Genomic DNA, 27780 nt, shown 5'->3' on the forward strand with positions numbered 1-27780 from the left:
ATAGATTTAAGCATTATATAAATTGGCACGGTCTACTCTGAATGGTTGATGAATGTGGAGGAAGCAAGAGAAGTGTGTCAGAATCGAAGCGAATGGAATACCATAGTCTCCGCTTACCCCGGTGGGAAATAGGCGTGTGTTTATGGATGCATGGGTGTATATATGGGTATGACTAGATTCTGCTAGCGAGCGCTGTGCCGCGCCCTGGGTGGCTACAAACCTGCCCCCGCAGGAAAGAGAAAGCACGAGTTTTAATACCGTAAACGATAGAGACAAACAGAGTGGCGAAGAGCGCCCCGTACCGCGCGTAAGCCGCGCAGCTACTGATAGGCGCAGTATAGCTTTCTTTTACAGCTTGCGGTTACGGTAAGTCTATAAGATAAGCTAAAGCTAGGAATACATTTTAAAATATAAACTATAAGTAAACTACCTAATGACAGATTTCATATCAAATGATAGTTTGATTGATGCTAATTCCCGTAGACGCCATCTAATTTTATTTTTAATTTATGCCTGTCATATTCTTATCGCCGAAAAGGAAAGGTATGCAACCCGTTTGACGTCAACTTACTTCTGTCGGGTTATTGGACACTGTAAAATTTTTAGAGGGTTTTAGATTTTTTGCCTAAAATTTACGTATGTTCCATAAATACGATTACCCGTCCGCGTCTTTTCATAATTAAAGATATTACCCGTTTTAAAATGAAATTATATGGTGCCTTCAGGAATTAGCACCATTATGGTACTATAGTAACGCTTACTATAGTCGGACATAATTTAAGACTTGCTTTTTCTGTCGCCAAACTGATTTGACCTATAGTTACAGTAGTTACATTACAATACATAAATGGATTTGAATATCATTCGATTGATGTGAATACAGTTACAAGTCTAGTAATGTTGTGGAAATCATGACACATGACAATAATGATCAAGATACTGTACAAGAGCACATAAGCAATTACATTATAAGCACTTAATCTCTACACATGAAGTAAATTAACACATTCTAGGACGATTTGCACATGAATGGGCTTTCCAGGCTATTTTCTTTTTCTGAACTTGGCCTGGAAATTCGCTCAAAGCTATTATTATATATTCGCTAAATTAACACAAATTGAGGCACAGAGAACTAACATATTCTAGGACAGAACGTCTATAGATGATGTCCCGAATAAACGAACAGTCATCACGCCTAGGTAGCATAGTTTCTTTTAAGTATACCTATTTCCAAATTCAGAAATACATAGTATTTCCCTACGACTTTCCGATGCCGACTAATCGCCCAGTCGGCCGAAACCGTAGTCGGCCCTTCTCTAATAATAAGTAAGTAATTTGTTTTTAATATAGATGTCGCTCACGATCTTCAAAAATCGAATGTATTGGTTTATTTTTATACACTTTGATGCGATTTATTAAAGGTCGGTCTGGGTTGTCCAACGATAACGTAGGAGTCAAACACCTCGGGAATGAATTCGAGCCTGAAATAACGAATTACCAATTTAGAAACCAGTTATGTTAAACTTACAACAGAGTAATTAAAGTGAGAAACGGCAGTGCAAGTAACTAATTATTGCGAAGCACTTTAGTATCCAAAACTAGTTAAGTAAATTACACTTAGAACACAAATAAAAAGAAGTGTACATATTACATTTTACACATAAGATACATTTTAAATGTTTGTGAGAAGTTACTTTATTTTATTTATAATAGAGATCGAAAACATATAAAATACATAAATGTCTGGTAAATTGTAATATTCGGTTCAAATAAGCTTCTTTCCATCCCAGCAACATCTTTATATATGGATCACTTCTATGATGCAACTGTTGGATCCTGAACATGAAAATTTCGTTTGAATTGTAATGTAACTGTGGGCGCGAATAAGCCTGATGTATGCAAGTGTTATTAGGTACCGTACGATTGTAACACTTCAAAAAACTAAAGATATGGAAAATAAATGAAGGCGAAATAAAATAGTGTCTCAATAAAAACATACTTTAAAATTAAAATTCGTTTTTGGAACTGACTAATACTGTTTTGGTTGAAGATGTCAAACTGTTGGACGATGTATTATTCCAACAAATGATAATTATCACAAATCCATTGATGTGATAATTTTCATTTAATTTGCTTTTTCTATTTCATTGTGTTGTAAAAAAACTTGAATAAAATCCGCTGTTTCGATTACACCGACTGAAGTGAAAGGACAAACCATTCAGGCGGGGTCGGTCGTTCATTTTTTCTCACGAACACACTTTCTTTTCTTGATCCAACTGTGTCTTTATAGAATCAAATCAAGTACTATTCCAATTTATAAAAAAAAATACATTTATGTAGCAATGAGGGACTTTCCAGGCTATGTTGACAAAAAACAATAGATGGCGAATTACCTATTTTCTCATTACTCTGGTACATAATTATTCCAAACTACAATGTAATGTTTTAAGTTTACGCGGTTATTATCATAATAGGCTAGTTTCCAACTAGTCAAATCAGTTACTTTTTACTAAACGTCAAAACACGAAATTACTATGGAATTTGTATGAAAAAGCACCCTGTGACGTCATAGAAAAACGTGTCAAAATGTCGGACTTATTATTACGTTTTTCTTGATTAAAATTCATAAATAAGTTTAATAGAAAAAAGAAAATGTTTTTCGTTAGTTTTAGATGTGTCTTTATTTAGTAATCAGAATTTCATAATTTATCTTGAACCTAGTACACGACCCAATTAAAACACATAATAACGGGTTCTTACCGCGTTTAAATGGGGATATGAGACTCCCGATATTTCGACACTGTTGCTGTTGTTGTTGAATCTCATCAGTCATCCCGTGATCATGGCACTTGCAACAGTGTCGAAATATCGGGAGTCTCATATCCCCATTTAAACGCGGTAAGAACCCGTTATTATGTGTTTTAATTACAATGTAATGGCAAAAGCATAAAATAATTGTTGCTTGATATTTGGATCACATTATGTAATAATTATGTTGCTACCTATAATGCTTCTCTTTATTTTGATCAGAATGATAATGGGTGAAAGATGTAATTGTGCCTGGGTGTAATGAAAAGGGTCATCATGTATACCCAAAAATAAAGATAAAAGATGCATGTCTGTTATCCATGAAATTAGAAGGTTAAACGAAGGAAAATCTGTACAGCGCCATCTATACTGTTTTTGAGGAACGCAGCATGGAAAGTGCCTCATTTTCTTGAATAAAATCCGCCCTTTCGATTACACCGACTGAAGTGAAAGGACAAGCCATTCAGGCGGGGCTTTTTATCATTAGTCCACAGCATTCAGGAGGGTTAAAAAGGCTACATCGAAGCAATTCATCTCAAACCTACTGGCCCAAAGGACTTGATTCCAGGCCATAAACTTAAAAAAAAAACATCTCAAACCTGCACCTACTTTTATATGCAAATTGCATTATTGCTTTTTTAGATGAATTGTTTCGATGTGTTTTTTAACCACCCTGTTCTAATCTAGAATGTATTAGCAACGTCCTGTTGTTTAGTAGAATATTGTAAATGGTTACAGAATCACGGAACCCTCCAACCTCTCGTGTCCGCATCGTATTGCTCAGCGACTCCTCGCAGCGTGCACCAACTCATGCTACTTGCTATACACAACACTTTTTTGCACAAAGATAAACATAACAAATAAGACAAATACATAAGTATTAGACTACAAATGAATGTAGGAACATTTCGACGTAGACAATTTTAAATAACATCTTTTACCTTTCATTGTATACTTTACCTTCACTTACCATTAACGTTTGTCTCTCCGGTTTCTCAGGTTTTTATCCCACTTTATTATAAAATTATGTTCCGTTTATATTGTTAAGCGCAAAGAAAATCACTAATTTAGATACGAGGTGCGCGCGCTTTGACGTACGTGTACGCACGAGTCGAATTCGTACGAAAACGTGTACGTATGTGTTGCGCCCAAGTATTACGTACAGAAGGCATAGACGCCGTGTTGATGGCGGTGATTGGCGCCGGTGGGTTACGTACATATCACTCTCCGACCCGCATTAATCCGTACAACAAGTTGTTCAGTCCCCCACCACAGATTTTCGTAACAAAAACGTACGTTACACAAAGTCACACACGCATATGTCTCGTGTACGAGTCTTCATCTGTGTAAGAACGAGTGGAGGGTCTGGGATGTCGTTACACCTTAACATGAGCCTCTGTGGTCTAGTGGTTGAGCGTTGGAAAGTCTCGGCTTCGAATCCCGGTGGGGACATATCACGAAAATCACAAACATTGCAGGCTGATCACCCGATTGTTGGAAAGTAAGGTGATCTGTGCTTGGGAAGGTACGTAGGTAAGTAGTCCCGTTTACTACTTACTGATGTAAGTACATAGTCATTACATGAGCCATGTCAGGGGCATGTGGTGGCTCCATAGTGACACCAGGGTTGATGAGGTTGGTAATGCACCTCATAACGCACGAGATAGAAGAAGACGATACCTGAAGGTCGATCTTGGTGAAGGAAGAGTAGTCGGCGAGTCCAACCGCCTCCCTGCAGATCCAGTACTCCCGTTGCACCGTGTCAAACCAGTGCGGCTTGCCAAATGTCTTCGTGTAAGCAATCTTGAACGGCAACTCTTGCGGGGTGCCTTTGCTTTTATCTAGAAAGAGAAGAATTGATATATGTTTTTGTGGAAGTTACAAATGTACGAATAACTTGCTAATTTTGTTGAATAAAAAAAATCGTATATGTGTTAAAGAATAGAGCTCAATTACACAACACGATCAAAGACCAAAAAAATATAGAACAAACGCTTTCGAAAATTGAAATTAAATACAAAATACTGCGTATTTTTAAGCGAAGACAGTGCTAGAAAAAAATATAGCACAATAAAAATTAAGCTCGTTAAAACTTTTGTTAAATTATTGCGCAATGTTTCAATACTATCCCTAATGAAAGAATATTGTGCAATATTATTGTAGGTGTAAGGGGCGCCTAATAAGCTATATCTGTTTTGATTTCGCTTACATCACAGAATGCTTTTTACGAGGACAAAGCCGCGGGAAATCTAGTTTAACATGAATAAACAGAGCAAACATCTCGCAACTTTTCTAGAGTAAATGATTTTCGTTTTTATAGCATTCCGTGCTTATGGAACCTCACAAAGAGAAAAATCGAAAAATAATCTGACTCGGACGGGACTTGTACCCGCAGCTCTTGTGAAGCCGAGACGAGCGTGTTAATCATTACACCTTTTTTTTTGACGTGACTTTTTGTAGATTTTCCGCAGATGGCATTAACTACTTGGCCGGACAAATGGGGAGCGCTGAAGGCTCTCACCCGATACAACGTTTAAGACAACAGGCCTGATGGTGCCCAGTTGGGCGCGAACCTCGGCTAAGGGCGTCGTCTGAGAGGAAAAAATATTTGAAAGAATTAATCGACCCTAGTGGGTCGATAGCGATAAGCGCTGAATGAGGGAAATCGTCGACCACGCCGGCGGGGTCGGTATCGGGGTCCTGAAGTGTTTGGTAATCATTACACCGAGTCCTCCTTCTGTCCATGCGAAATTCGTTATATCTATGTATCGTCATTTAAACCCGACACCGGCGCTATCAATCTAGAATACTGAACAGGTACTAATATTACTTACAGGAATCGTCTTATAAGAAAGTGAAACAATTGGCCTTTGAGAATGGACAAGTATGGAGAATGTTACACCGACAAGATTGTGGCTTTTAAATTAATGATGATGATGACTAATTACTTAGATCGATAAGTCCACAGTTACATGTAGATTTCAACTTATTGACTTGTCTAGTGTAGCTTCCCAATCATGTCTAGTACTTACCGACGTGTTCGAACCAAGTAGGCCTCTCATAGCCCATGACTTGGCCAAACACCGCGCCATTATCCCTGAGGGTCGGGTAGATCGGTGACATGCGGAGATTACGCCCCGTCTCAAATTCATGGAACGGGTATGGAAGACCGTAGTGGACACCTAAAAAAGATAAATAAAAATATTAAATACAATAGTCAGGAGCTCGGTGGCGCAGCGGTAAACGCGCTCGGTCTGCGATTGTTGAAGTTAAGCAACTTTCGCAAAGGCCGGTCATAGGATGGGTGACTACAAACAAAAAGTTTTCATCTCGAGCTCCTCCGTGCTTCGGAAGGCACGTTAAGCCGTTGGTCCCGGCTGCATTAGCAGTTGTTAATAACCATCAATCCGCACTGGGCCCGCGTGATGGTTTAAGGCCCGATCTCCCTATCTATCCATAGGGAAGGCCCGCGCCCCAGCAGTGGGGACGTTAATGGGCTGATGATGATGATGATTAAATACATTCCTCGCCATTATTATGTAATATATAAATTCATGACCCTGTGATTCCGAATGGGGTGTGCACCATATATTTTTTGACGTGACTTATTGCAGATATTATATTGCATTAACTACTTGGCCGGACAAATGGGGAGCGTTGAAGGCTCTCACCCGGTACAACGTTTAAGACAACAAGCTTGAGGGTGCCCAGTTGGGTGCGAACCTCGGCTCAGGGCGTCGTCTGAGAGGAAAAATATTTGAAAGAATTAATCGACTCTAGTGGGTCGATTACCGTCTCTGGGTTTTACTTTAGCCAATAGCCGTAAGCCGCTAAGGAGTAAGAGAGAGAGCGTGGACAGCCTCGCTTATTGTCTCGCTCGCACTTACGCGTAAGGCAGCAGATGGTAAGAATGAGATTTTCGGAGTATCCTAACTGTGCTTATGGTGATCAGTGTTCGTTAGGTAATTAAGATTATTGTGCTCACGACTATAACCCAATTGGGGCAGTCAGAGGCACAAATTCAAAAATATTTATTTTTCAAAATTGGCCTACATAGTTAGCGCTTTTTGAACGTCAAAAATTAAATTACATATTATGTAACTGGCTGTAAAATCACTACCACATCGGAATCTGTAACGCTGAGGGAAAGCCAGAAAACCTCCCACAGCACAGGGCCCTAGTCCTACTGTTTTATGTTTTCTTTTTTTTAATCCAGTTTGTATGACATAATTTATAAACTTAAATACAATGGTATTCCAATTGCAGTCGGTGGAAGGAAAGTGAAAAATAAAGAGTTTATGTGACTGCATGACAGAAACAGTGTTTCGCAATATGAACTAAGTACCCTTCACCGGAGCAGCTCGGTGGCGCAGCGGTAAACGCGCTCGGTCTGCGATTGTTGAAGTTAAGCAACTTTCGCAAAGGCCGGTCATAGGATGGGTGACCACAAAAAAAAAGTTTTCATCTCGAGCTCCTCCGTGCTTCGGAAGGTACGTTAAGCCGTTGGTCCCGGCTGCATTAGCAGTCGTTAATATCCATCAATCCGCACTGGGCCCGCGTGATGGTTTAAGGCCCGATCTCCCTATCCATCCATAGGGAAGGCCCGTGCCCCAGCAGTGGGGACGTTATAGGGCTGGTGATGATGATGACCCTTCACCGAGCTTTCTGTTAGACCAACGTGCTAGGAAGTATACAGGTTGTCTTCGATTACTTCTTCTTCGTATCGTGTGGGTTGTGAGGTGGAATACCAACCTCATCAAGTTTGCGAGCCCGTTTATTACTAACGCATAACGCGCCGTCAAATAGATAACGCACCTGGTACTTCCTTGACCCTATCTCGCAGGAACCGTTTATTGTTGTGCAGGCCGAGGAACCGGTTGATGTGGAGATCGTACACGTCGTGCTTGGTGTATTTCTGGACTATCTCGTCCGCCGTCGCCTCAGCCACTCCCCCCGCCGCCGATATGCCCACCGTCTTCATACCAGCCGCCACGTGGTAGTTGAACATCTACAAAATATATTCGAATTCAAAAATATCTTCATTCAGTATGACATAGTTATACTTTGAATCGTCAATTTTTACGTAACGAACTTCTCGCCCGTCTGAATTTACTGCAGTTTCTCACAACCTGTATAGCCGGGGAAAAGAAGCTACAAGAGTTTCAAGATTTTCTCACCATAGTATTGTATAACTTGCATACGTTTAGTTGGGTCACAGTGTGAACCTCAAAAAGTGTATTATTTCATAAGAATTATGTCTGTAACCTTACGTGTTTTAATTAAATAAATAAACAAGAAAAAGCTCGGCACAGGGCCGTAGACGTTCTTAAAACAAACAAAATAATATACAACACTTGTTTATACGGATAATTCTTATAAACCCGGTGCTCGGGTAAATATCCGAATACTTGTAGAGTACACCTTTTGTACATATATACTGCCATGATTTGGCTCGCCAATAACCCGTCATTCTGTACAGGCTGATTGCATTGCATTGACTGTTTGTCTTGCTCTGTATTCAGATGACGTATGCGCCCGAGACAAGGATAGCAATATGAATACACAACAATACTCATAAACCTAGACCTAGAAGGATGTAACATAACATAAATAGCTTATATACGTCCCACTGCCATAGGCCTCAATCAACCAACCGGAAGGGGTTCGGAGCATACTCCACCGCTCAATTACGGGTTGGTGGAAGGACGTACATTGACCAAATTGGGGATGGTCTTAGAAAAGAAAACCCAGTAGGTATTCACTGTAAAAAAAATCGACAATTATCCGTAAGAACCCACCCACTCCGTTTTATTATATTTTACCCAATTCGTGTGTGGATACTCCGAGTGGATTACATGTACAAATACAAAATGCAACAGCAAGCGTGAAATCAGAAATCAGAATCATTTATTCAACGTAATTATCATGGATAAACTTGTTGAAGGTCAATGTAACATTTTTGAATTTACGTCATTTCGCAAGGTGTTATGGCGTGACGTGTGTGGGTAACTTAGGATGGTATTAACAAACTATACAGGGTGTTAGTGACATCGTAACGAAAACTTTGATGGGTGATTCAGACCATGATTCTGAATTGATATCAAGCAGAATTTTCCGTCGCAAAAGTATGGAACTGAAAATATTAAAAAATACAATAACATTTTCATGAATTTTCCGAGAGGAAATTTCACTTTTTATCAACTCAGAATCGTGGTCTGAATCATCCGCCTCAGTATTCGTTACGGTGTAACTAGCATCCATAATGTATTTATATAGCTACCTGTACGTACTTGTATGGGGTGTAAGATACATCGCAAAAGTATAGAATTGAAAATTTCACTTGATACCAACTCAGAATGGCCTGAATCATCCCCTTCAGTATTCGTTACGATTTACGATGTCACTAACACCTTGTTGTTACACACATTTACCATTAGGAATTGGTAGATCTTAGGTTTTACTGGAATATCTTAGGATTTACTGCAGTTCGAGTTTTTACAGTAACATAATATACAAAATCACACAGAAAAACAAAACAGATTTCGCATAAACGGTTAAGATCGGTTGAAGCAAAAAGAAGGATCTCGCCAATGCACTCATAGGAATATAAAATGTCCTCAGATCGTTGGAATAACGTAAAAAAGTTTTTTTTTAATTTATGAAAGACTAATTTATGGATTCCACTGGTACTTTAAATCCTACACCCCAACTTCACCAAGGCGCACAGCAATGAAAAAAAAAAACTACACACTTCTGTATAGTCATGAGCAATATCATGTACCCACTTTAGAACCCTGTCGCACTACCATATTTAACATTTAATGAGGCTTACGGTTTAATTTGTCAAAAAATTAATGTGACATGGTTTCAAAGTGTATACATATTAGTACTCGTGAACCGTACACCTACCTCTATACTTTCTCTCTCTCTCTCTCTCTCTGTATAATAAAGCCAAATATGTCCGTAATATATGTAGACACGTGAAGCTGTGGTAGCTCAGTCGAAATAACACGACTCTCACTGTGAGGTCACAGGTTTGAATCCCAACTCGGGCCTACCAATGATTTACCAACTTGTTTTCGAATTCATGTTAGGATTTATAATGTTTATCACATGCTCAGCGGTGAAGGAAAACATCGTGATGAAAGTCACATTCCTGAAACATGCGTGTCGGAGGTATGTGACCATATTGTGACTGTATTGGGCTAGTTTTCCCTTCGCGGGTTAGGTCAGACAGGCAGTCGCTTCGCTTCTGTAAAAAAACCGGACCTGTCAAATCTTCACGTTAGATAAGTAACTGTGAACACGGGGTAACGCTTAGGAGGTGATGATGATCAAAGCCAAACGCCAGAACTGTTCAAGTGTGATCCTTATTTTAACATAACTATATAGGCCTCCCCTCAATTAACCGGAGGGGCTATGCTCTTTACTTTAATACAACAACAAAGAATTATTCGCAAGCCATAAAATAAAATCATAACAATCTAATCGAGGCACAAACAAGATGATTTTCTTAGAGCAATATTACATCTTGCAATAATTCGCCAATTTCAGGGTAATTACACATAACGCGCAAAAATAATTTCTACTTCCACTCTTCTTTCTTCTTAATCTCCAGTGGTCTTCGCCGCAGAATGTTCGATGACACGAATTTAGCTGAACTGTACAGCGTTATTCACGACATCGGACATTCCGAAACGAATTGTGCTATTTTCTTTGCTTCTTCTTTATTCTTCTTTCTTTGCGGTATACTCTATCTGTGTGAGTGTGGGTGCGCGTGTGCGAATGTACGTGAGAGCTCCTGTATGTATGTATGTGTGTGTGTGTGTGTGTGTGTGTGTGATTCCATATATAACAATGAATATTGTCAGTGAGTACAACCACGAAAAACCATGTAAACGCCTTTTTGATAAATCATATTCCGATGTTACTTTCTTCAACAAAATTTAGATTTTATTTAATTTATTTTATTCCGAGTTAAAATTGAGACTATTTTTTTACATAGATTAAAACTGTGACAAATGTGATTTTTCGAAAAGGCTCGATGACGTTTACAATATAAGGCGACGGTTTATGCCTACCTCGGGAGCTTCGCCAACAATCCACTTGCAGTCCGGGGAGAATGCCTCGAGGCCGTTGCAGAGCTTGTGCAACGTGGCCTGTTGCAGGGAAGGCACGCGGTGAAGCAGCTGTTGCAGCAACACGTGGAAGTGGTCCCAGTCCTCAGCCACGCAACGTTGCGCCGCGTTCTCAACTGGAGGTTTAAAATGGCCACATTGAAGCAATTCATCTTCTTCTTCTTCTTCTATCGTGTGGGTTGTGAAGTGGAGTACCAACCTAATCAACCCTGGTGTCAGGGTTACTATTGAGCCGCCAAAGGCCCCTGGCATGACTCATATAACGACTACGTACTTACATCAGTAAGTAGTAACCGGGACCAACGGCTTTATGTGCCTTCCGAAACACGGATCGTCTTACTTTCGGACAATCAGGTGATCAGCCTGTAATGTCCTAACCAAACTACAAAGTAATTTTTGTGATGTGTCCCCACCGGGAATCGAACCCAGGACCTGCGGATTGTGAGCCCAACGCTCAACCACTGGACCACGGAGGCCGTTAAGCCGTTAGCAATTCATCTAAAAAAGCAGAATTGCTATTTGACATTTGTTTGCATTGCGCACTTAATTATATGCGCAAATGTCAAATTGCAATATTGCTTTGTTAGATGAATTGATTTGATGTGGTCATTTTAACCCCCCGGATCACGTTATATCAAATAACTAAATAACACATAACATAATAAGGTATTTGACTGAGTCAAAGATAAATTATAAAATTCTGATCTAGAAAAATAAACCGGTCTAAGATGATCGAAAATCAATCTCATTTTACTTTTCGACTTTTTTCCGCGGACATATCGTAAAATCCGATAGATTGATTTACTCGGGTTATATAAATTAATGAGTCTATATATTATATACGGACGGAGCGGTGTCAATCATCCGTCCCTTTCCTTTTCGGCGGATTAGAAAATGACAGCTATAACAAAATAATATTAGATGGTGTCTACAGGAATTAGCACCACTCACTCTTTTCTTCGTAGACCGGCTTGGCGACAGGTTCGAAGCCGCCTGCTAGAAGACAGCCGTCTCTCTCACGCAAGTATATGAAGCCATCAGGATCGCGTACGACTGGAAGAGATAACTTTTGAGGATTTTGTACACTTACAATCTTATCTTTACAAACTATTGACTTCCTATGTAAAGAGAAAAATCTATAAATAAAAAAGCAATAGAGATTATATGACTGGATTAAAGATAAATTATAAAATAGAAACTAGTCTAAGATGATCAAGAATCAAGGTAATTTTTCGTTTTGACTTATTTAGGATTATTAATTATGAATTATGTAACAAACAATACGAGGTTTGACCCTGTTTATTGAGAACGCCACATGAACATACTACCTATAAACAAATAGACTTAAAACAGCTAGGAATGTTTTTCTAAAAAAAATTGTTTTGTAAATACATTAAGTTATTTATTATTTCACAAGTATATTTTACAATCGCTCTACTTTTTTCATAAACATAATTTATACGTACTTGTGTGTGAGTAACTTGTAGCTATTATTATTTTAAAATGGTAACACTCTTATTAGTAACTAGCTTTTGCCCGCGACTTCGTCCGCGTGGCGTGTTATTAAGAGAGAGATCTTTGTGTGTGTGGGAGTGCATATCAAATTTCAAGCATCTAACTTATGCAGTTTAGATTTTTTCATACAATTTTTTTCCCAATAACTCTCATTTTTCAAAATACAGCCAAAAATAAACTTTATATTTACTAAGGTATGCATGCATGCTAGATTGAATCAATTGATTGAATTGATTTTTTTTTAATTGATTGTTCATTGAGTTTTAATTTTAATACACACTTCCTCTCTTCCCTTCAACGTTGCTGTGCCCTACAGGGTCCATGTTTTAGTTCCTATGCCTATGTAACACCCCATTGTACTACATGGAATGCAATAAATAATTTAATTGAATTGAATTGAAAACATCTATCTTACGCGGTTTCGATTTTTTCATACAAATGTTTTTTTCCCGCTAACTCCCGTTTCCGTGGGAATTTTGCAATATCCTGTTGCAACTAAGGTTTAAGTTAACTAAAGTACCTGCATGCCAAATTTCAAGCGTCTAACTTAAGCGGTTTAGATTTTTCATACAAAAGGATTTTCCCGCTAATTTCCGTTCCCGTGGGAATTCCGGGAATTCCTTTCTTAGTGCACCTCTACGGTACCTAAGCTATGTCCCTTCCAAATTTCAAATGCCTACATTTAGCCGTTCAGGCTATGCGTTGATATGTCAGTCACTGAGTCAGTCAGTTTCTCCTTTTATTTAGATTTGATTTTTTCATACAAATGTTTTTTCCCGCTAACTACCGTTCCCGTGGGAATTTTGTAATATCCTGTTGCAACTAAGCTTTAAGTTTACTAAAGTACCTGCATGCCAAATTTCAAACGTCTAACTTGAGTGGTTTAGATTTTTCATACAAAAGGATTTTCCCGCTAATTCCTGTTCCCGTGGGAATTTCGGGAATTCCTTTCTTAGTATACCTCTACGGTGTCTAAGGTACCTGCGTGCCAAATTTTAAACATCTTACTTGAATGGTTTAGATTTTTCATACAAAAGGATTTTCCCGTCAATTCCCGTTCCCGTGGGAATTTCGGGAATTCCTTTCTTAGTGCACCTCCAAGGTACCTAAGGTACCTGCATGACAAATTTCAAACGTCTAACTTGAGTGGTTTAGATTTTTCATACAAAAGGATTTTCCCGCTAATTCCCGTTCTCGTGAGAATTTCGGGAATTCCTTTCTTAGTGCACCTCCACGGTACCTAAGGTATCTGCATGCTAAATTTCAAATGTCTAACTTGAGTGGTTTAGATTTTTCATACAAAAGGTATTTCCCGCTAATTCCCGTTCCTGTGAGAATTTTGGGAATTCCTTTCTTAGTGCACCTCTACGGTACCTATGGTACCTGCATGCCAAATTTCAAACGTCTAACTTGAGTGGTTTAGATTTTTCATACAAAAGGATTTTCCCGCTAATTCCCGTTCCCGTGGGAATTTCGGGAATTCCTTTCTTAGTACACCTCTACGGTATCTAAGGTAACTGCATGACAAATTTCAAACATCTAACTTGAATGGTTTAGATTTTTCATACAAAAATATTTTTCCGCTAATTCCCGTTCCCGTGGGAATTTCGGGAATTCCTTTCTTAGTGCTCCTCTACGTTATCTAAGGTACCTGCATGCCAAATTTCAAAAGTCTAACTTGAGTGGTTTAGATTTTTCATACAAAAGGATTTTCCCGCTAATTCCCGTTCCCGTAGGAATTTCGGGAATTCCTTTCTTAGTGCACCTCTACGGTATCTAAGGTACCTGCATGCCAAATTTCAAACGTCTAACTTGAGTGGTTTAGGTTTTTCATACAAAAGGATTTCCCTTCACTACTCTGCTCCTATTGATTGTAGCGTGATGAAAAGTATACTATGACCTGTCCAGGAGTGTGAAGAATAATTGTACCAAGTTTCATTAAAATCCGTCCAGTAGTTTTTGTTTCTATAAGGAACATACAGACAGACAGACAGACAGACAGACAGACAGACAGACAAAAATTTTACTGATTGCATTTTTGGCATCAGTATCGATCACTTATCACCCTCTGATAGTTATTTTGAAAAAATATTTAATGTACAGAATTGACCTCTCTACAGATTTATTATAAGTATAGATAAACAAAACAGGTACAGAAGAAAAATTTGAAACAAAACAAAAATTAAATTAAATACTTATAGCTTGTGAACGTGTGTTCTTATAAGTTTTGATAAACACGGCACTGAGCACCGTAAGGCAGAAAGGGTCAAATGTCATCGATAAAAAAAGTAAGTATATAGAAACGCTTAAGCACCTTACCTGGTGTCATCGGATCAAGGTTTTCTATAGGTTTGGTGTGCAGATAATAGTGCTCGCAGGGCAGCAAAGGAACTTTGACTTGCGGCTTAGCCAGTTGACCCACCTGCAACAAAATCGACCCTTTAACAAAAAGTTTAAACTATTTCTCTATTACTTAATCCGTTAGATTTCAAAGCAAGAACTACTTTTCCAATTTAAAGCTACATTCTACAATATATTTCGTTTGTCATTCAATTCCTTTTGTTCTTTTTGGCCCAGAGCGATATGTATCGTTAGTGAGACAGTCGTTAGAATTGCAGTATTGCAATCGGAGCAGTGCAATCGACCGACAGCTCTCCAACACGAGATTAAATCATGAAACCCGCCATTTTGAATGCACGCCGGATGCATTCGGGAATTGTCCCCTAGTTGCCGCTATATTACGTCACCGTATTGGATATGTCCATTCATTGATGTATAATATGTTACTATAGTATGTGCATTGATATACAAACAATGGAAATGTGCACGACAATAGCGCCGCCTAGCGGTCGCAGCTATTTCGGACATTTTAAATAATAACATATACAAATACTTTACTGTTTCTAATCAAACTGACATTATAGTGGACATATTAAATACTGTTGTCTACATGATATTTAAGTGCCAGTTATTAGAAAGTAACATTTAGTTTTGTCTGTATGCCTCTCCGAATTTTATTCCTGTTTAGGAGCACGTATGCCCTATAGTTATCCCATATTGACGGGGTCCGCTTACCTGACCTGAATATTTAACAGGTCCGGTTACAAAAGCGACTGTTTGTCTGACCTCCGAACCCGCGAAGGGAAATCCAGCCCAATAAAGATCACATACCTCCGAAAAGCATTTCTCGTGAATATGGGTTTCCTCACGATTCTTTCCTTCACCGCTGAGCACGTAATAGGTAATCATTTAAGATCCAAACATGAATTCGAAAACAAATTATAAAATCATTGGTTTAGTAGACTCGTGCTGGAATTCGAACCTGGGACGTCACAGTAAGAGTCAAGCATTCTTCCAACTGGGCTTACCACGGCCCATATTGTAAAGATCCACCATGTTGATAAAAGCATACAAACCTTCAGTCGATTTTTACGATATACCTAAATGCACATATTTCGAAAACGTTCAAAAATTAAGAAAATCTATTGTAAATGTGAAGTATAACAACAATATCTTTATTTTTTACTGAAAATGCTTAAATATATGACATTAGTTCTAATGGAAACTCACGAATGAAATACGACAGACGCGGGACTCAAATGCTAGTAGCAGCAGTACAAAAATACATCAGTGCACACAATTCAGATGAATATGCATACAGGACAAAAGCACAATCAGCGGCCTATTGTTGCTGTCTTTGCGCATATCGACGGCATCAAGAGTTTGCGTTGTGCAATAATAAAGCTGTCATTTCGAATTCCCTCGCTATTTCTGAGGGATTATAACTATGGGAATCTTCCCAAACGCCACATTGAAGCAATTCATCTAATAATCAATATTGAAATTCACAATGTCAACATAATGTCAAATAGTAATATTGCTTTTTAAACGAACTTTTTGGCCCCCTATACTTTTTATCGCGATGAATCATTACACGTACAAACGGCCTCCGTGGTCCAGTGGTTGAGCGTTGGGCTCACGATCCGGAAGTCCCGGGTTCAAATCCTGGTTGGGACATTATCACAAAAATCACTTTGTGATCCTTAGTTTGGTTAGGACATTACAGGCTGATCACCTGATTGTCCGAAAGTAACTGCTTTGGAAGGCACGTTAAGCCGTTGGTCCCGGTTACTACTTACTGATGTAAGTGAATAATCGTTATATGAGCCATGTCAGGGGCCTTTGGCGGCTCAATAATAACCCTGACACCAGGGTTGATGAGGTTGGTAATCCGCCTCACAACCCACACGATAGAAGAGAAGATTACACGTACACATTCACATTCTAATAACACCCACACGCACTATTCGCATAAACAAACACCTAGATTTCAAGGAACGCAATATTTCCAACATACTATTCAGACTTACATACATTTTTGTACACCGCAAGTTATCTTCTGATTGCTTGTAACTCTGCCCGTCCTAATAAGAAATGCGGGCGTGAATTTATATATAAGAAGCGGTAATTACACTACCCAATCAACTCAGACCGATGCGTCAAGGTCACATCGATATTGGGAAAACCGCCATTTTGCTATATTAGTCTACACGATCCTGATCGTCGCGCCGGGGACCTAGAGGCACCAGAGGTTCGCGCCCAACTGGGCACCCTCAGGCCTGTCGTCTTAAACATTGTACCGGGTGAGAGCCTTTAGCGCTCCCCATTTGTCCGGCCAAGTAGTTAATGCCATCTGCGGCAAATCTACAATAAGTCACGTCAAAAAAAAATGGCGATGGAAGCAAAATGTAAACCTAAGTTTAGAAGACAACTTACCTCTCTCGCCCAGAAACCGGCGCAGTTGACGAAGTATTCGCATTCTATAGCGCCCTGGGTAGTTTCCACGCCAGATACCTTCTCATCTTTGGACAGCACCGCAGTCACTGAGCAGTCTTCCATGACTCCCACACCTTGATGGAGAAGTATATTATAGTGTCATCCACGTTGAGTACAACCAGATTAGACCTTAAATATAGAAAAATGCAGAGAAAAAAGACGGCTTTATTGCTAAGCAGTCTAGTTTTTTCTTATAGATTTTCGCCCTAATTTTAAGTGGACCTATTGAAAAAACGAGATTAAATACTGAATATTTTGTGTTTCCATTTGAGAAGTCATAAAATAATAGCTAATAATTTTAAAATGAAATGAGTATTTCAAATGATATGAGAAACACAATAAAATTGTTCAACACCATAGTTGTTCTATAAAAATAAATATTTTTATTACTTAGTAGTCACTGGGGTCCTGTGGTACATCGGATTTGCACCAAACAGTTATTACTTTATCTTAAGTGCAGTTTTCACTAACATAGCTGCCTCGCGCATTATAAACGGCGATACATATCAATCACGTTGGTCTAACAGAAAGCTCCCTGAGGTGTGGGTAATTAGTTCATCTTGGATGTACCTCTGACTACTCCAATTGGGATAAAGTGAGCTTATGTTATTATTATATTTGTTTATGTACACTAGCAGCTCAGAGCTGATGCGTGTACTTCACTGCACTTGTTTTTAAGATTGTTATTTTCTATTATCAATGTTCATGTGGTAAATGTCTAGTCTGCGTTTAAAGGAGTTCACTGATGGTGCACTAACTATTGATTCTGGGAGCTTATTCCAAGAGTCCACAACGCAATTTGGCAGGAAATTATGTTTTGGGTTACTAGCACACAAAGGCTTGTACAGCTTTAATGAATGTCCTCTCAGATTCACATTTTTGCTGAGTTTAAAGATATCCTTTAATTGTTGCACATCGTAATGGTCATGTAATATTTTATATGTCTCTATAAGATCGCCTCGCTTTCTGCGTTGCTCAAGTGTAGTAAGGTTTATTTATTTATTTTTTTTTATTCTTATTTTTAACAAGGCTTTGAACACCCTGTGTGATCATGCCAGCCTCATAAGTGCTTTCGTGTACCTATCCCTTAGACAAGGGATTGGTCAACCAGATAGTATAAACTAAAAGCCTTATTTGATAGTGGCTCTGCCAACCAGCAATTGACTTCTCCGTTGCCAAGAGAAATCACACCTTGAGAGCGAAAAACCTTTCTTCTCACGTCTGTATTCCGGGCACATTCCAACAAAACGTGGTAAAGGTCATCGACTATATGACAGACATGGCACAGAGGTGAAGGTTTAATACCCATTAAATGATAAAACTTATTTGTTGGGATGTGTCCGGAACGAAGCCTGAGAGCTGAAATCAATAGCTTCCTACTGAGGTTAGCATTCTCAAACCAAGGAGTCCATAGCGGACTTGCCTGGATGGTCCTGTACCAGACTCCAACAGGACCATCCAAGTAAGTAAGGTTTAGAAGTGAGAGTCTTTCTTCGTAAGTTTTGTCGCGCATTTCTGTTATTTTTATTTCACGGCTCTGCTATTGAATAATTTCAAGGTTTCATAGTGGACAGTGTCCAAGCTTACGAGTACCTACCATTAGCAACAGCTTCTTTCACGAGAGCCATGCAGAATAGATGTGGGTCTCCAACACCATCCTCTGGTATCCACAAGCCACCGAGGACATCCTCTACATTGAGCATGGGCCACAACTCTTTGCATTTCTTCGGATTAACCAACTCGCAATTTATGCCCCACGAACTGTCTAGGGATAATTGGTATGTTAATACTGATAGTAACATTACAATACCCAAACAATATTATCATATGCTGCATAGATGTGCACATCCAGAATGTGTAAGCAATTACTTTTGTATTGAAGATAATAGTAAAAAATGCTGCAAATGTTGTGTGCACCTATAATTGACTTATGAAATAGTCTGATTCCTGATGTAACTTTTATTTAATTTAATGTTTTATTATGAAAACTGTTGGTGTACCTTTTTTTTGTAAATAATTTAAAATAAAATAGTAACTTCAATATTGCTCACACACTTTTTTTGGGGTAATAAACAGATTTATTACTCCAAATATAAAATTTTACTCTAGATGTCTAAATTTAGACTAGACAACTGTAAATAATCCATAAATTTTAACAATAAAAGTATGTAACATAACAATTTAGCCGACAGTTAACATCCCAATACTTGAAGAATCAATAGCTATAAAAATAAGTAAACATGCAAAGTACAAAATTTCCCTTTAATTAGTTCATCATCATCAGCCCATTAATGTCCCCACTGCTGGGGCACGGGCCTTCCCTATGGATGGATAGGGAGATTTAATTAGTTAGTCCCAACTATTAGTAGTAAAAACTCTCTCAACACATAATAGAGCAGCTTGGTGGGTTATGCTCCGCTTCCCCTTTGGTTGATTAAGGAGAGACCAGAGCCTAGCATTGGGATGTATACAGGCTGTTTATGTCTAAGTACTAAACATAGAACATGATGTGCACATACACAGATTGACTTTTCATCCTCCTGTAGACAGTCATTCGATCCCGCGTCCGTGCCAACAGCAATGACCCACACTGCTTCCATCCCGTTTTCCATCCTTTTCCTTCCAATTCTTGCAGGAGCTGTATTGACGATTGTGCCAAGCGGACTTGAGCAAACGACGGTTTGAATGCACCAACTAGCCCTGACGCATGCCAACGACTCCCTGCACCGATTCTAGATGGCACAACAATATTTGACTTTCAACAAGATGTTCCAATAAGAAAAATGTTTATAAATACATTGTTTATCTGTACACACTACTCAGAAAGTGCCCTCTCCTTTCTTTAAAAAGGGAGCAGAGAGTATGACAATACTATCATACAAATAAGCAGGAAGAAAAAGTGTATGAAAATCCAATACTACCCACTTTTTACCCTTTTAAAAGTTTAAGTTCGCTAAATGTTACTAGTGGGAGAGGGATGTGGTGTGGCTGTATGTATAGAAAAAAGAACAATTTATGTAAAAAGTTACTACAATCACACACAACTCCTTATTATGATGTACCTGTATGAATTCTAAAACTAGTCCCTCATTGGTAATTGGTCACTTTAAGAGAAGTAAAACTAAAAAGTATTTAAATAGTTATTAAATTTAGGGTCAATAAAAAAATAATTTAGTACATACTTATAATATTATTTGATAAATATTTTCCACAACTAAGAAAAGCTACATTTTAGCCTTCATAAAGATGTTAAACAAATTCGCATTTCGCATAATTTAAAATAATATAGGTATACTAGGTATAATACAGCGCAAAAGAAAATTGGACTTACGTTTCTTTCTCAATGAGAATAGTCTTATCTCCCCAACCGCGTTTGGCCAAATGGTATGCCACAGCAGCTCCCATCACACCTCCCCCACATATTACAACCTTGGACTTCGAAGGCAATGTGGATAGACAACCCTCGAGGGTTTCATGATGATTCAGTGCATCCAGCAGACTAGATATATGCCTAGATGCGACCCCCACACATCGATCCGACTTTATGCACGAAGTCAGCAATGAGCGACTCCGTATTCTCCGCGCCAACATTTTAGCTTAGCATTTGGTCTTAGCACACGATAAACAAGTAAGAGTTAAATGAAATTAAAAAATCTAAAAATAAAAACCGCCGGAGCGCTCAGCTTTGATCACAGGCGCTGACATTTTTGTTTTGAGTTTATTTGACAATTTTTTTTTTTCATGCCTGTGTTGCCATTTTAGAACTATTCCAACAAAACGCGGCATTTTAAAAAATAGTAAAATGTTTGAGGAAGAAAACATCTTCAAAAATGTATTCCTGTAACGGCAGTCTTTTGTGTCCCTTTAGCTTGGCATTTTAAGTCGGTTTCTAATATTTTTTTTCACTAAAAGAAAAATTTACCTATCAGTTGTGTGCGTTCCCTGATGCTTACGACGTGCTCAGCGGTGAAGGGAAATATCGTGAGGAAACCCACATTCCGAGAAATGCATTTCGGAGGTATGTGACCTAACCTATATTGGGCAGGTTTTCCCTTGGGGAGTTGGAAGGTCAGACAGGCAGTCGCTTCAGTAAAAAAACCGCACCTATCAAATCTTCAGGCTAAACCAGGCCCTGTCAAAATCGGAATAACGCTGGAGATGATGATGATGAGTTGTGTGAGTTCCGTCCAACAGAAATAATTTTATTTGTAGACAAAGCCAAAATTATATTAATATGGTTCCATACAGTAGGTATTCAATGTTTGTGTACGGTTTATAATGTAGTTACCAATGAGGTTGTATAATCATTACCATGGAGATATTTCTTTTAGGGTTTTCTAGGATTTTCTAGTGACTTTTCTACGGTTTTCCAGCTGTTTCCTATGTTTCCGTGGCAACCGGAAGTAATATTGTCGCTGTAAAGTCGTCATTAATCAGGCAGAATATAGTATTTTTTAAAGATTTATCTGAATTAACAGAAATATTTTCTTATATTTTATTTAGTAATGTCTTTAGTTGAAATAGTAGAACACAATGAAGTTATTTATACAATACTTGACAAACCACCTCCGGAACCACCGAAGACACCAAGGTAATTATATCAAAAATGTTTTACTATCTTTGTATTTACATTTAAAGATGCTTTTTGATGTTTATTAGGTACCCACTTCTTTATTTAATTTCTCAAAGAATGCCTCATCACTATGTAGGTACTTACTTACACATAAAATAGAAAAACGTAAACTACAACGGATAACGCATTATAATATTTAGTTCCTACTCGTCACTTTGTTGCTCTATGATCTATCTATCATAGGTATACACGATGTTAGTGGCATCGTAATGAATACTGATTCTGAGTTAATATAAAGTGGAATTTTCCGTCACAAAATTCACGATTTTTTTATACTTCTTCAATTATTTTCAATTCTATACTTTTGCGATGGAAAATTCAACTTGATATTAACTCAGAATAATCAGCTGAATCACCCCTCTCAGTATTTGTTACGATGTAACTTACACCCCATACAAGTACGTATTGATGTTAGTCACACCATAACTAATACTTAAGGCGATGACTCAGACCATAATTCTGACTCGATATGTACTTAGTGGAATTTGCTGTTGGAGAAAGTCATGAAAATTTTAGTACTTACCTATTTAAATATTTTCAGTTTTATACTTTTGCGACGGAATCTTCCACTTGATATCAACTCAGAATTATGGTCTGAATCATCCCTCAAAGTTTTCGTTACGATGTCACTAACACCTGTATTTACAAGATGCGTAATTGTATAGGTAGTTAGGTACTTACATAATAAGTAGTTAAACATTATGGATCCAGTACTTCAAAAGCGTGAGCAATCGATGCGATTCGAATTTTAAAAGTTTTTACACACACGTTCGGTACATTGTACAGTGCAGTTCTGCTTGTAGAGATGGTTTAAATTGAACTGGCGTAGCGTAGGCACGCTTCAGCCACGCGAGGGTTACTTAGATATAACTAGATGCACTGGAAAGCTGTTTTAAATTAGGGGAACGTCGAAGGGGTCTGGCGCGAGGCTTATTAGAATTGTCAGCTTCAAGCCATTGTACAGGGTCCCTGTTTCGAGGGGATGCCACTGTACCTAGCTGATATACCTAATAGTAATAAAAACGTTAATGTGACAAAGTTACAAAGTGTATACATATTAGTGATCGTGACCGTACTTATCAATAGATACGGAAGAAGAAAGATACGGAACCTTGTTTAACAACCAGCTCTGAAACTGATCGTAGGTTGGAAGGTAATATCTCAGGGTAATATGCTATGTTAGGTGGAAAAAAGGTCTTTTTTTTACTCTTACCAATCGATCAGATAAGTCTTTCTTTTTGAACTGTCGTAAGTAGTCTAGATTTGCCGTATATGACATGGACTAAGTACTTGGTCGGACAAACGGTATGTACGTAACAAGTTATGTACTTATTACATAATAAGTTATGTACACCGTAATTGGGTAGTTTCCTAGGTGAAAGATAAATTATGACATATATACATACATACATACATAAACTCACGCCCGTAATCCCTAATGGGGTGGGCAGAGCCACAAGTAATCAAAGACAACTTGCAGCCACTGTTGATACGAAGTCCAAAGATGGATTATGATGAACCTTATGGTGATAAGGGATCAGCCTATCGCCCATAACATTAGTCCATCATGTTAGAGGACACAATCCCTCTGTCGGTTTTTACGACATGCCCGGGAAGAGAAGCAGCTGAACGTGTTCTATGTTTTTTATTTGCTCCCAGAACAGCATAGAAGAAAATAAATTATGAAATTCTAATTAATACTAAAGAAAGATACCTATATATTAGTTCATCAGTAGCGTTTAACTCACTTAAGCTATAGAACTGCTTTCCCTTTAACCAGTTTTTAAATTGGGATCGAAACTTTAGATAGGGTAGCTCTTTTATATGGGACGGAATGGCGTTATTATAAGTATGTTCTCACACACATAGAATGTCAATTTTTATAATAAACTGTAGTTCTAGGAGTAAACTCCTGTCTTTTGTTAATTTGCATTTCTAAGATTTAGTAGCCTATGGATCTCCCCTGACGTCTTAAACAAACCTTTGTGTGTGTGTGCAAAGAAATTTAATCACATTATTTAATCATATCTTGACATTCTATCCAGGTACATGTCCAAACTAGAAAAGCAACTAAAAGTGACGAAGATCCCACAGTTGCGTCGAACGTTTGGATATGCGTATGCTCCTGTGACAGCACCTGACCAGTTTCTGAAGAAGGGCGAGGGGATAGGACAACCCATCAAGAAGACAGACCACAAATGTGTCGTCAGTGGTAACCTGCCTCCTGTACCCAAGCGACCACCACCCGGACAAAAAGGCCCGGAAAAACCTAAAATAAACTTCCGAGTCGTTAATATTAAGAAGGCTATTAAAACTAAGCCGAAACCTGTTCAGCCTAGGTAAGTATTGATAGCAATCATTTTATCAACATATCATAGCAACACGCCTGTGGGGGTAAGCAGAGATGTATAGTATATACACGCACTCGCCAGCTGTGTGACTGGGCACCTTCCTGTTGCCCTCAGCGTTCTCTACTTGCCCGGTTAATTAGTTGATGCCATCTGCGGCAAATCGTAAAAACAAAAAAAGCCAGCTATGTCGAGGCGAGCACAGGTCAGAGAAACACGAGCCCATTCACAAGTCTAATAATTAATATTTACTATTTAAGTAAGTAAACTGGGTTCTAGGAAGCCGTGGTAACCCACGCCTCTCTCTGCCTCTCTCAAGGTCGCAGGATCGAATCCAGCACAGGCCTAAACCAATGATTGTCGAATTTGTTTTCGAAATCATGTTTGGATCATAAATGATTATCATGTGCTCAACAGTGAAGGAAAACATCGCGAGGAAGCCCACATTCCCGAGAACTACATTTTCGGAGGTATTGGGCTAGTTTTCCCTTCGCGGGTTAGGTCAGACATACACAGTCGCTTCTGTAAAAAGCTGGACCTGTCAAGGCTTTAGGTTAGGTAAGCGGGCCCCGTGAAAAACGGGATAATGCTAGGGAGACGATGACTAGGGAAATTCTGATGACGAAATAAAGACAGATCTAAAACTACCGATAAACATTTTTTTCTATTTCACTTATTTATGAATTTTAATCAAAGAAACGTAATAGTAAGTTCGAAATTTTATCACTTTTTTATGACGTCACAGTGTGTTTTTTCATGCAAATTCCAGTTTAGTAAAAAGTAACTGATTTGACTAGTTAGAAACTAGCCTATTACTATTGTTTGTAATACACGGTTACACTTTTCTTTTTACCTTCGCAGACTGGTAGACACTCGCGATGGTCACATTAAAAACATCAAGGGGTCGGGAGAGGTGCCCGAGTACTGCCTCAGACCTGACTTTGGTCAAATGCCGGCATACCTTGTCAAGAGAAACAGACGAATTTTCAAAGAAATGGAAAAAATCCGAATCGCCGAGGAGAACCGGGAGAGTTTGTGCAAGTTGATCAGCGAGGAAGAACGAATGAAGCTACTGAGAGTGAGTATTGTTACCAGTAGGTAGTTAGTTAGTTAGTGGGGTCTGTTTTCCGCATTTAGACTGTAAGATGGCATTATGCGTGCTATTGTTGACTACGTAAGCCAACCTAACTCCTTCCAGAAGCTCAGAAGCCTCTTGGGGTTTCTCACAGGCTTCGCGGAGCGACCTCATTCCTTTGAGGATGTTTACCCACTCCCGTGCATTCCAGGATTACATGGGCGGCAGTTTCTTCTGCACGCAGACAGCCTCTACAAAGTGGGCTGTCCGTTATCCCTAAATTAAATAGATGTTTGTTGAGTGGGCAGTGACCCGTAATGCTGCCCGCTACTATTCGGAGGTCGTTTCGGTATCAGTAGGAAGTTTAACTCATTTCACCATCTTTCAATGACCTCCACTTTGCGCTTTGAAATCCTATGCCAACATGTCACGCGAGGTTGACGAGTAGAATGAGGGTTTCTAGAACATTTTAACGCATATTAACCTGCAAATCCTACTTCAGTTCGTCACCGTCTGGGTCGTATTGAAGTAGGGTTTACAGGGGTTTTCGCTTGGAAATCCTACTCCATTTCCTCTCGGGCGGCGGGGACGTAGCATACCGAGCGGGTGAAGTAAACCTAGTCTTATAATGTTACTGTTGCCATGTTTGATAAATGAATATGCCTAAAGAACCTATTTGATTTTATTTCAGGACTTAAAACATAACTGGCAGTTGATGCAGAAAGCGTTCTTGCAGCTTCCGATGCTTACCGATACGATACCCAAAATTATAAAGAAGTCTAAAATGGAACATGAGCTCAAGCAACTGGAAAAAGACATAGCTCTGGTGGAGTGCAATCCTTATATTTATATATTTGACGAAACCACCGTCAGTCGTCCTCATCCTCACTAATTTTGTAAGTACTTAATGAGGGACTTCCCAATCGGAGTTCTCCAAAACACGATAGATGGCGTTGTTAAGTTTTTTCTTCGTTGAAACTTCTAATTTCATGGATCATCAACAGACGTATTATACATCTTTTATCTTTGTTTTTGGATATAAATAATGACCCTTTTTATTACACTAAGGTACAATTACAACATCCACCAATTGTTATCTGATCACAATAAAGAGAAGCAATATAAGTAGCATACTTAGCAACATCATTCTATACATAATGTGATCCAAATATCAAACAACGATTGGTTTTATATATATGCTTCTGCCATGACATTACATTTTTGAATAATTATGTAAGTACCCCAGCAACGTTAAAAGTGAAAAACGCCATCTATCGTGTGTTTAAGGAACGTCGATTGGAGAACTGATGATAGGGGAAATGGTGTTGTGCCCGACATTCATATTGTACCAATATCTAACGGATATTTAACTGGTTAAGGTTGGCAAAATACCCGAAGTATCAAATCCGCAAGGATAGGAATAGGACCCTATGGTAGGTACCTATCGGTTAGGTAACACGCTAATCGCACGCGCGGGTATGAATCTCATCGGAGTCAGAATTGTTCTATCTATAAGAGTATTTTCTCTTAGTAACTGGCTAAAACCCTGATTATTTAAACAGATGCATTTGAAATATAGAGGCGGACGACATTGAAGGGTTCTTTATTTACATACCTAATCTATCAAGATTATCAAGTCATCACTAATTTAAGAGCCACGCTCTAGTGGGTGTAGCATTCCTCTCCATGCTACTTTTTAGGGAAAAATAGGGCAGTGGTTTCTCTCTTGCCCTCTGCCCCCTCTCAATCTTGATAATAGCCTACCTATTATATGAATAAAATTAGTGGACTCGAAAATAAGTTTCTGCTTCTTAATAGCGTGGGTAAATATTTTCTCGTCTGTCATCAGTTCTTTATGAGTTGACTTTGTAAACTGTTCGACGATTTAATTTGAGTACTTACTTAACGCTTATAGACTTAAAAGCTGTTATAACAGCTTATTACCTATTAAGATTCATCTGCTCCATAATGATATTATTGATGGAAATGTTTTACTTTAATCATGGACGTGTTTAAAAACATTTTTGTGGCGTAAAAAGAATTATCAACTAAATATATCAGGTGATCAAAGAAAAGTTGGTTTTATTTTCAATAGTCAGGTGCCCAAACGGTATGTAGGTACCTACTTAGGTCTAAAGGTCCCACCAATCAAAATAGTCAAAAGGACACAATGGAATTGATATGAAGTTTAATGCCAATGTAATTTATTTTCTAATTTCTTGAAGCATTCTTCTTAGAGTACTGCCAATAATACTGCTAATAATAAGTACCTACTTAGTATTTAACTACAAGTAAGTAGATATGCGTCTTTTGATGCGTTCCCATAGAAACGCTGGTGAGAGCTTATCCACCGTCCGATATTTAATTACGTAGGTACCGTGTCGACACATGCGCATTGGGAGTCTAGTATTGATCAGGAGTCTAGTC

At 38.6% G+C, this 27780-nt stretch overlaps 2 protein-coding genes across 3 annotated transcripts in view; one reads left to right on the top strand and one right to left on the bottom strand.

Moving 5' to 3' along the window:
* Positions 1–21008, bottom strand: part of LOC126380074 (pyruvate dehydrogenase phosphatase regulatory subunit, mitochondrial) — a 33749-nt gene extending 12741 nt beyond the window's left edge. Inside the window, exons 1-10 of the mRNA XM_050029269.1 lie at positions 20629–21008; positions 19817–20029; positions 18895–19058; positions 17238–17371; positions 14781–14883; positions 11898–11999; positions 10890–11062; positions 7624–7816; positions 5841–5990; positions 4489–4649 (exon numbers count right to left, since the gene is read on the bottom strand). Of these exons, the coding sequence (XP_049885226.1) occupies positions 4489–4649; positions 5841–5990; positions 7624–7816; positions 10890–11062; positions 11898–11999; positions 14781–14883; positions 17238–17371; positions 18895–19058; positions 19817–20029; positions 20629–20888 (1653 nt within the window). The 5' untranslated portion in view covers positions 20889–21008. The remainder of the gene's footprint in view (positions 1–4488; positions 4650–5840; positions 5991–7623; positions 7817–10889; positions 11063–11897; positions 12000–14780; positions 14884–17237; positions 17372–18894; positions 19059–19816; positions 20030–20628) is intronic.
* Positions 21009–21158: 150 nt separating this feature from the next.
* LOC126380150 (enkurin) lies at positions 21159–27381 on the top strand. 2 transcript variants are annotated; one of them, XM_050029410.1, is made up of 4 exons: positions 21159–21315; positions 23976–24269; positions 25140–25356; positions 26045–27381. In XM_050029410.1, exons 2-4 carry the CDS (start codon positions 23980–23982, stop codon positions 26243–26245), a joined length of 708 nt encoding a protein of 235 aa, XP_049885367.1. In that variant the 5' UTR covers positions 21159–21315; positions 23976–23979; the 3' UTR covers positions 26246–27381. The 2 variants fall into 2 exon arrangements, with proteins under 2 accessions (XP_049885367.1, XP_049885365.1); XM_050029408.1 differs by lacking the exon at positions 21159–21315 and adding an exon at positions 21693–21888.
* The last annotated feature ends 399 nt before the right edge of the window (positions 27382–27780 follow it).

The sequence above is a fragment of the Pectinophora gossypiella genome, chromosome Z (assembly GCF_024362695.1).
Source record: "Pectinophora gossypiella chromosome Z, ilPecGoss1.1, whole genome shotgun sequence".
Taxonomy (NCBI): Eukaryota; Metazoa; Arthropoda; class Insecta; order Lepidoptera; family Gelechiidae; genus Pectinophora; species Pectinophora gossypiella.

Bases quoted from the DNA above. Each gene is read 5' to 3' on its own strand.
- LOC126380150 (XM_050029408.1), top strand. From the start codon at position 21,803: ATGTCTTTAGTTGAAATAGTAGAACACAATGAAGTTATTTATACAATA. The intron at 24,270-25,139 runs GTAAGTATTGAT...TTACCTTCGCAG, and splicing joins CCGAAACCTGTTCAGCCTAG to ACTGGTAGACACTCGCGATG. The intron at 25,357-26,044 runs GTGAGTATTGTT...ATTTTATTTCAG, and splicing joins AACGAATGAAGCTACTGAGA to GACTTAAAACATAACTGGCA.